We start from the raw sequence: 10,215 nt of genomic DNA, 5'->3' as shown, positions 1-10,215 counted from the left end.
GCATTTCTGACCGTCATATATTTCAAGAACACGGTTATTTCGAACAAAACTCGTTAAATTATAAACAAAGCACCACATCACAGCAATCAAACAGACAAAAACACGGTGGCCGCAAATTGGTTGACAAAGATATTATCGACGTATCGGAAATCCACACCCCCTATTCCCCCTCCTTCAAATGTAGAAACGCGAAACTTTCAAAATATGGTTAAAAGAAACACAACTCTACCCACCTGCCAAGTTTTATCTTTTTATTTCTCATATTTGTATGGATTTTCAAGCTTTTGACAGCTACGAGTTAGTTCAGTGTCACCGCGCTGTGTTACGGTACCAGAACTCCTGTCTTGTGACAGCGTGAATTGAAATTGCAAGATGGTCCGTTGGACACAAAATGGCGTCCGATATCCTCAGAACGTTTAGTGACGTCATAGCAAACAAAAACAAATCTTACAGAGCTAACAGAAATATTTGAAATAAATAAAAGTAATAGCCTTCTGGAGAAAAATTTCATCTTCAACCACTGAAAATTTCAAAGCAATTAGTCCAGTAATCAAAGAGAAAGCGACTTTTTAAAAACGTGTCAAAGAACAAGAACAACAACAACATAATATTGAAACGATCGTTATGTCCACTACGTGTCCAATAATAACTAAACAGGGCTATGGAAAGGCTGCCCAACTCAACGCAAGGCCGAGCAGTAATAATTAATATTCATCCGCTCGCTAACAGCTGATTCGATTCAATTGTTACGTCATGCAGAAGTCATTGTTCATTGCCGAAAATGTAGAGAATATAGGACATATCTTAGCACATATTTCTTGTAGTAAAAGCGTCTTTTCCGTAAATCGTGCAACTTTTGGAAGTGGGAACAAGGCAATATTTGTTACTAAATTTTTAAGGAACATTTTAAAATCATTTTCAGGTAGTTACCTGATGTGCGCTACGAAACTCACTTTCTAGGCGTTTTTCAAGGCCTTGGCTCGCGGTCTAATTGGATCTTGTGGATAAATCCAGGGGCGGCACGTTGTCGGAGGGCGGCAGAACGTTTTAAACGAAGCGGTAAAACGTTTTAAATGACCAAAGACAGTGACATTAATTTATTTTCCGATAGACCCAGGCTTAAACAACCTTAGTTAACACGAATCTAAGTGAAGTCAAAAATTACACAAGTTTTCCCTCTAAACCAGTGGTTCTCAAACCTTTTAAAAATTGTCGGGACCCACGCCCTACCTCAAAAAAATGCGTAGCTACTAATAAACTACAAATAACAGGAAGTAAAGGGAAAGTATGTTTTATTCAAAAAAAAACAAAAAAACATTGAAAATACGTGAATGGGACGTAAATATCCAATGATACTCATGTTGTTGAAGTAATAATAGAATAGTATGTTAGTCGTTGGTTGTAACCTATGAGCTATTGCATTGTTCAGTCAATTTAGCTTTTAGTTAGTGATAGTATCGAAATAGATATGGGCAACTTTGAGAAATATATGCCGATGACGTAGATGTTACGTCAAGACTAAAATCTTTAGATTTAATCGACTAGTACAGTACAATCCATTGGGTTTACATTTAAAAATGACGCTACGGCGCTGGGCGCGCTGCAGTGGTTAAGCAAACATCGTTTATGTGAATTAACACCTTATTTATTGATATTAAGCTTGACTCATTGCTGCCGTTCTGTCGCAAGCTGCGAAAGAAGTTTTTCAAAACTACAAGTCCATGCTTCCGAAAACAAACAAATGGCTAACTAATCCCACACCTATGGACTGGTAACTGGACGGCAGCATTACTATTCACTGAAAGTGATTTAGTCAAGACATTATCTCCCGACGATATAATTTCTGAATTTGCTTCAATGAAAGCTAGACGTATTGAACTTGGAAATTTCAATAAAGTTAAACAAACACTGCTCCAATTCTTCTGTTGTGTGAAATTTGGTTCCATTACATTTGAACCCACGTACATTTGAACCCATGACAATAGAGACCTTATTCATTAAAAACCCATCCTACGCGCAAAAAATAAAAGTGATGTAAAATTTTTTTTTAACATTAGCTCTTATGGGAACTGTGATCACCAGAGTAGAAATTTGCATTTTTTGTAATTTTCTAAATATCTTTCATTGTATACGTGAGCAGTTTTGAGGATAGAATATTTTTTACATCTTTTTTGATATTTTTATCATGATAAACATGGTCAAGATTTTTGATAATCGTTCATTAAAATTTTAATGAGCGCGGTGTTTCCGATGACGTCATTCTCATTAGACCATGAGATTCTCCCAACGCGCCGTGCTCTGTGGGATATGTGCTCCGACTGCTTGTGATAACAGAATACTGGAATACCGGTACCGGAACCACAACTGGCGTTCAACGAAAGACCTATTTTGGTTTTAATTGGATGTTATATATTTCATGAATTCCATGTACATCGCTGTTGCGTCCGTCATGACATTCCGTGGTGTATTTTCAATTTGTTGATGTTTTTTATCTGTCTTGTGTTTTATTTAAAAGTAATCTTTTTTTATTCCAAAGTCATTGTGGCATTCCGTGGTTTATTTCGCATGTTTTGCCGTTCTTTTTCTTGTATGATTATAGCCTATTTCATGTTTGTTAATCATTCCACAGGGATTGTGGCATCCCGTAGTTACTCAGGTTTTTTTCTTGTTGTTTTTCATTTTTCGAATGATTGTGTCCAATTAAGCCAATGTGTAATATTGAGTTCTATTTATTTTTTTGTCTTTTTGTATGATCGTGTTAATTTATTAAGTTAATGTGTAATATTGAGTGTCCCGTTTCTAGATGACTCTATGAGTCTTTTCGCGACTCCGCGTCAACTGCAACAAGCCGATATCCATTTGACATTTTGTTACATTATATTATTTATTCATTTTTCATATCGCGCATTGTTTTTTTGCATGACGAAAATAAATATCTGAATCTGAATCTGAATCTGAAATGTACAATAACCCGAAGACTACAAATAAAGGCTAGTTGGACATTCCCGCGTGGGATGGGTTTTAATTGTTCAAGGCCCATTGTTGTCTGTAGTCTTACTACTCCTCCCGCACGTCGATTTTGGCGTACCCGTACTTTTTGTTTCGTCTTACATCAACGAAATCTTCAAAATGACGTCTGAGCTATCTCAAATGCTGGATGAATTAATGGGGAAGAATCGGAATGCGGCACCTGACGATAAATCGAACGATATGCATTGGAGCGACAAGGATGTGAGTTGTTTTGTTTGATCTCTTATTTCGGTAAAATGTTACCGGTATGAAATAAAATTTTGGGAAAATCTTTTTTGGGATAATAAGCTTACACATCTTGCATTCCTGCTGTCAGAGAATCTGCTGAACACAAATATCGGAATTTTGCTATCCAAAATGTTTCAATAAACCATTGAACTGATGCATATTCAATTTCAGGTTTGCAAGCATTTCCTGTGTGGTTTTTGTCCTGCTGAACTTTTTACAAACACAAGATCTGATCTTGGCCCATGTGAAAAAGTTCATGATGAAGCACTTAGAAAGGTTTGTAATTTGTTATTCTGCCTTTTGAATCAAATATCCTGAATATCAGTACGACAGACAACACGGTTCTCCGATTCCAAAAACTGAAGATTAGCCCCCACATTGAAAGACATTAGTTAAAGCAGTGTGCGCAAACCTCTCCATTACGAGATAGTCTGGGCCTTCATGTCGGCGCAAACCTGCACTGCACAAATAATTTGAAACTAAACACAATCTAAAAACGCCACCATTTCATTTTACGAAAATAATATTTCGATTTACAAACAGAAAAAATTTTACCGCAGCATTTGAGAGTGCCTAGTGAAGAATGCAATTTTGGTCATATAATATCCGACGTATTGATTTAAATTAGTATCGAGGCAAGCATGACGCGAGCTGCAGATTTAGTACATCTACAGACCATGCCATCTTGCCAGGCTTACTGTTGGGAATTGTTGTTAGGATAGGATAGGATAGGATTTACATATTTATCCTGGGGGAGAGGAAAGCCGATAAGACGGCTTATCCATATGGCGAACCACGGCCTCTCGTCCGGTTACCATTCCAAGCCGGGTATGGGATTAGTTATATTGTTTGTTTTCGGAGGCATGGACTTGGTGGTGGAGGAAGCCGTAACCGACCAGCGGTTACATGAACCACCCAACGGCGATGAGGAGTCCAGCAATCCTCTCGCACTTAACCATCCCTGCATGGGTTCGAACCTGCGAACCCACGCAGAGTAATTAGAGGTGCGGTGGCGAGCGTATTCCTAACGCTTAGCCCGTTGAGCCACACTGCCGCGTTGGAATCTCATCACTTGTTTTGTGGAATTGCCCTAATTTGTTAGATAGCATATGTCAAAAAGCAATATTCATTGTGCAATGTGATATATTTTTTTTATGTCAAGGTATTTCTATTTTTAATATTACCGTAATATCTATCTTATCAAGTAGGCTACTACTAATTCATCAAATTAGTTCTATACTGGCGGATGAAGGCTACAGCTTTCTGGAAAAAAAAATGTTTATATTAATTAAGTAGATTATCCTTGGCTTGTTTAGGCATATCAACAAAGTACCAGATACATGAAAATGTCATACGAAGCAGATTTCCTGCATTATCTTCAACAATGTATGACTGATGTCGAGAGACGTATTCGACGTAATCATCAGCGTTTACAACTTTCAGAGGAGAAAAATCAAAAGGTTGTGTTATATTATATTTGGAAATATGGAAGTATTGGATTGAATTTCAAATCATTGCACAGTCTAAATATATCATTGGAATTAGACCATCATTGTATTTATAACTTTATACACAAACAAAATGCAGCATGGGAATATTGTGTGTTGAACTTTTCAAAAAAAATGATTAGACCAAAAAGGGGACTATAACAGAAATGATTAACAATTTTGTTATGTAAAAATGACATCGAAAAGCAGATGAAATGATTTAGTCATATAATGACTTTTGCCTTCATGTGATTACCAGTTTGTTCAAAATTGTCCTAATGTTTTGTTATCAGAAATTTTGTATTTTGCGAGTTGCGACTCTTTGTTTCATTTATAGAATGATACTTGCTGTGTGTGGTTATTTTATTTTCAATCTTACAAGTTCTTGTGTATTTATTTGGTTTTGAATCCTTATCAATTTTGTTAAAAAGCAGGGGCCACCAAGTAAAGATGTTGAGGACCAGATCAATATTTTAACTCAGCGAATTGAAGAAATGTTGCAAAAGATTGAACAGCTTGGCAATGAAGGGAATGTGGAAGAAGCCCAAGGAGTCATGAAGTTATGTGATCAGTTAAAGGAAGATAGAGAACAATTATACGGACAACAGAAAGGAACCGTTAGTATTTTATCTTGACTTCATATCATTACTAATGATGTTCTGGTTATAGATCAATATTATGAATAACTAGATTTTTTTAGAAATTTGTTACTAAAATAAAACAATAACTCCTTTGGAATTCTTTGGATTATTTTTTTGTCGGAATGCACCTTTTCAAAATCTAAAGTTTAATATATATTTCATTAGAATGATTTGGTAATGTACTAATGAGAAAATTCCAGTAGTGGAAATGACATTGTAAATTCAGCATATTACTTAGTCTTTTGGCAAGGTTAATTGATAGTTTTTAGCTGATTTCTGGAACAAGAGAGTAACATCGATTTTGGGACATTTTTTCTGGAAGATTTATTTCTAAAAGTATTGTGTTGGTATAGATTTTTTATTGGTTAAACACTTAGTCAGTCTATTACAAAAATTTAGGTGCTAGATGCCTTTTCTGTGCAAGAAAAGCAGATGGAGGTCTGTGAAGTATGCGGTGCGTTCTTGATTGTCGGTGATGCGCAATCTCGCGTGGATGATCATCTTATGGGGAAACAACACATGGGATATGCAAAAATAAAATCTCATATTGAGGAATTGAAGGTATTTTTATTTCTTGACACTCAGCATAGTATGTAAACTATTCCCAGAGTACATCAACCACATGTATTCATTGACTTGTGTTACACTCTTAAATTTTGAGATTTTTTTTATAAAACGCTCATGTTGAATGCCCTTTTCTTTGCATTATAAATGAATAGTCTCATGTTTTACGCAGGAAAAACTGAGAGCAAAAGCTGAAGCACCATCAGAAGATGCTTTGAAAACAAGGTGGTTTTACTTTTATATGTTTATATTTGTAATTATTGTTTTTTTGTCATTAATTACAATTTTCTATACAGTAAAGAAGATGGCAAAGTATCTGAAAAGCGAAGTGGATCGCACAAGGATGACCGAAGGCGAAGTCGTTCCAGGGAAAGTAAGAGAGAGAAAGATAAAGATCGTCGTAAATCTCCGGATCGAGATTCAGGAAGACGTCGGGACGACTACAAACGTCGGTCAAGGGAGAAAGATCATCGTCGCCATGACGACAGAAGGGATTCAAGATATCGAGATAGAGATCGGGGCAGAGACAGTGGAAGGTCAAGAGATTATCACTCTAGGTCACGAGATGAAAGGGACAGGTTAATTATATACTTTATTAAACTTTTGACAATTTCCCTATGCCAAGGTTTTATTTATCCTAATGCCTTAAGACTAAATTTTATCTTCAGTTCTATTGTATTATCTCATGGTTCGGGCTGGTTGAAAATGTAATTCGAACATTAACGGCGGTTGAATTGTTTCTCTCAGTTTGAATAAACTTATTTTTATTGTTATTTAAATTTGAATAAACTCATTTTTGGTTACCCCAGAAAATCATCTCACAGAAGTCGGTCAAGAGACAGGGACAGAAGTGATAGAGATGGCGACAGGGATCGAAGACACTCAAGAAAACACTCACGGCCTCGCTCTCGCAGTAAAGATAGAAAAGATCGCAAACGCTCTAGAAGAAGTGACTCCAAAGACAGAAAACATGGCAAGGATCATGAGGAAGATAAAAATAAAAGTGAGGGTAAGGTTGAAAAAAGTGATAACAAAGAAGTATCAAATGAAAGGGTTGATGCAGAAGAAAATGGTACAAAAGATAAAGATGGTCAGGTTTCTGAAATCAGTGATGGTGAGTACATATCAATTAAAAAGATCCTCATCTTCCTAAAGCCCTTCTTATAATGAATTTTAGATAGTCCAACATAGTTTTTTTTCAAATTTAAATAACTCGTGAAAAAATAGTCTCAATATTGGAACTTAATTAATCAATTTGAATTGATTTTAGGAGGGGTTCAACCAGTGGTGGGATTCAAATTTTTTGTCAGCCGGTTCCTTCACAAAAGTCATATTTTTCAGCCGGTTCTGTTACAAACAGAACATTGACAGTAACCAGAAATGCTAACCGGTTCACTGATCTCGAAATTTCTTGAGACGATTCTATAGAACCGGTGCGAACCGGCTGAATCCCACCACTGGGTTCAACCCAAAAGGGAGAAATTTGAAAAAAACGGTGCTTGAAAAAATGAGTACACTTTTTTGTTAAAATACTCTGGTGCTTATCGCTTCTGTAGTGCCTAATTTTGTTCAGAAAATCTGGTTTAAAAGCATCTATTTCTTGGTGATTTTTATTTTAATTTCTGCAAAATTGAATACTATCTCTATGTATGGAAATTAAAATACATACAGATTTTAAGTATTTAGGTTATATGTAATGATGTTGTGTTTCACTTGTTATTCATACCATTTGTATCACAGCATCTGCACCAAGTGAATCAACTCAACAGCAGGTATCCAATCTTGAGAAAACAAACGAGTCTGTGAATGATAGTGAGGCACACCAAGCTGACCATAATGACTCCAATAATCAACCACACAATACTGAAGGTGATCCGTAGTCAGTTGGCTAATGCAAGGTAAGTGAAAAAGCATAATTTCGCTATATCTGGGCCACTGGGAATTTTCTCTACATTGTTCTTTCTTTTCTTTCTTTTTCTGCAACAGAAGGAGACATAATTACGCAATGTTAAATAAGTGTTTAAAAAGAGGCAATTTCAATCAACCCACAATTTCATATTAATCTCATTGAGAAAATCGTAAAACTCAGTGTTTTTTCCTGAACTCAAAACTTTAAGCTGCATAATGAGGGAAAACTACATGGTGATACTGAGTTCCTAGTAGTTTTGTACATTAACTTAACTTCTATTTGTCACTTCAGCCTTCAAAAAATTGTCATCTGCAAATTTCATAGCTAAGACTGTTATTAGCATTTTAGTGACAGAAATAAATTAAAATTGCATTCGCTGTTTGTAACATTTGTATTTGAAAAATAAAATACTGATTTTGCTATTACGTCTCTCTTCATAAACCATTTAAAAATAGGTTATTGGAAGCCTTGATATAAATCTGGGTGCTAAGGAGGAATGAATCTGCTTGTCACATTTTGAACAAACAAGTTTGTTAGCAAAATTGATATTCTAAAATCTTAACTTGGGTCTCAACAAGATCATCTAAGTCAAATTAAGGTTTTCTCTTCTCAGTGGCCTAGTTTAATTTATACCCTAGTTTTGCAATTAATACCTTAGTAGCATCATATTAGTTAACTAAAGTTACAAATGCACGACACACATTGAAATATCAACTGCCTGTGAAGTTTGAAGATCAGTCAGCAATGGCAGGACAGGTATCCCATTTATTTGGATAAATATTATACAGAAATGGTGGTTGTTTGTTAGTCAACCACAGTTCTACTAAACAACACACCTTGTAACGTGGTCAAGCATTTCATCTATTATTTTATTTTTATGATAGTAGAAATGACGCATGATGAAAATATTATATAAATTTCGGAAAGCTTATTAGATGTAAGGCCATCGTGTTTTTAGCTTTACGTGTATTTGTCTACTCAATGTATTGGAATTTTTGGAAAGTCATAGTTGCTCTTACCTCCCCAAAATCGAATACAATTAATTTAAATTATAATTATTAGCTAAATTCATGAGTTTGGGACTATTGAGCAGTAAAAAAACTATTAATCAATAATATAAATCAAATTTTGTTCAACGAATTTTTGAGTGAAGCATAAAGTGGAATTGTGAACAACCTTCTGAGCTGAGATATATTACGCCCTAGACCTAGAGGTTCTGTACATCGATTACAGGTATTATATAAAAAGGTACGCGACATCATTTATATATGGGATATCAGTTTGATGATGGTGTATCAAGCGAACGACACTTATTGAAATTATTTTCAGACTTATGCTGAATTTTCGCAAAACAACACTTTGCTGTTGCAGCGATCTTCTAAATACTGGTATTTTAGATATTGAGAAGACTGAAATATGAATTTGTTCTTATGCATGCAATTGAATACGTAAATAAATTATACAATTCAGGCATGTTTAAGGGCGATTTCAGGTTTCAATTTATTTGGTGGTATATTATAGGTATAATCGTTTCTAAGACCTCTTATATTTTCAGGTTGCAGTTTGGTATTGTGGAGCAACCTTTCCCTTCATACAATGTGAGGTTATAAAGTTTGAGGTGGGCCAACAAAACATTGTGTATAAAAATACGTCTTTGTAAATAATTTATGCTATTTGAAGTTTATCGGATACATGATGGCTTTTATGACGTCAATCTGAACCGCAGCAACTCCATATAATTTTGATTGACAACTACATTAACATTAGACGAGAATGTGACTTCACGCAATTGAGGAAGGTAACGGTGAATTGGTGACTATTTTCCGATGAAAGTTTGGTATCTTGGATAAACATTGAAAGAAAGTGTTTCAGTCATGGAATATTGGAAAATGTTTCATACAGGTATATTCCAGTACATAACAAAAGTCTGCAATCCCTCTTGATTCTGTTGTTATCTTTGGCCCTTGTTTTGATATTCATTGAATTGAACAGCAATGTTTAACTGAGATTGAAAATATTTACGAGTCTGTAAGAAATAATTATGTAATAATGATGTTTGTCACAAGAAATTGACAGTCTGGCGAAAATGTTATCAATGTATTGCCCTGAATAATTCATCTATTCAAAGCCATGTTTTGCTCTCAAATAACAGCCTTATCTGAAAGTCTTCTTCAGTTGGGCTGAAATCAATCCAAGAATGTGTATTCTAATTATGCCTGCAGTATTGGTAATGTCTGATTTTATTATACAGAGATCTTCAATTTGTGCCCGAGTAGAGTTTTCCCTTTGGTAAATGATTTAGACATTATTGTTTCCTGTTTAGGTTTTGTAATAAATTTATCTCATAATTTGAAAA

General features: G+C 35.1%; 1 protein-coding gene across 2 annotated transcripts; it reads left to right on the top strand.

Moving 5' to 3' along the window:
- Positions 1-3,029: 3,029 nt before the first annotated feature.
- LOC120339281 (uncharacterized) lies at positions 3,030-10,215 on the top strand. 2 transcript variants are annotated; one of them, XM_039407371.2, is made up of 10 exons: positions 3,030-3,231; positions 3,430-3,534; positions 4,575-4,718; positions 5,177-5,362; positions 5,786-5,947; positions 6,123-6,175; positions 6,247-6,528; positions 6,760-7,064; positions 7,691-7,848; positions 9,415-10,215. In XM_039407371.2, the coding sequence occupies exons 1-9, from the start codon at positions 3,130-3,132 to the stop codon at positions 7,828-7,830; spliced, it is 1,479 nt and encodes a 492-aa protein (XP_039263305.1). In that variant the 5' UTR covers positions 3,030-3,129; the 3' UTR covers positions 7,831-7,848; positions 9,415-10,215. The 2 variants fall into 2 exon arrangements, with proteins under 2 accessions (XP_039263305.1, XP_039263306.1); XM_039407372.2 differs by having other exon boundaries at positions 3,031-3,231; positions 5,180-5,362.

This window comes from Styela clava, chromosome 9, assembly GCF_964204865.1.
Source record: "Styela clava chromosome 9, kaStyClav1.hap1.2, whole genome shotgun sequence".
Taxonomy (NCBI): domain Eukaryota; kingdom Metazoa; phylum Chordata; class Ascidiacea; order Stolidobranchia; family Styelidae; genus Styela; species Styela clava.
The sequence above is the reverse complement of the archived record's forward strand: the minus strand, read 5'-3'. Positions and strand labels throughout refer to the sequence as shown.

Bases quoted from the DNA above. Each gene is read 5' to 3' on its own strand.
- LOC120339281 (XM_039407371.2), top strand. From the start codon at position 3,130: ATGACGTCTGAGCTATCTCAAATGCTGGATGAATTAATGGGGAAGAAT. The intron at 3,232-3,429 runs GTGAGTTGTTTT...ATTCAATTTCAG, and splicing joins TGCATTGGAGCGACAAGGAT to GTTTGCAAGCATTTCCTGTG. The intron at 3,535-4,574 runs GTTTGTAATTTG...TGGCTTGTTTAG, and splicing joins ATGATGAAGCACTTAGAAAG to GCATATCAACAAAGTACCAG.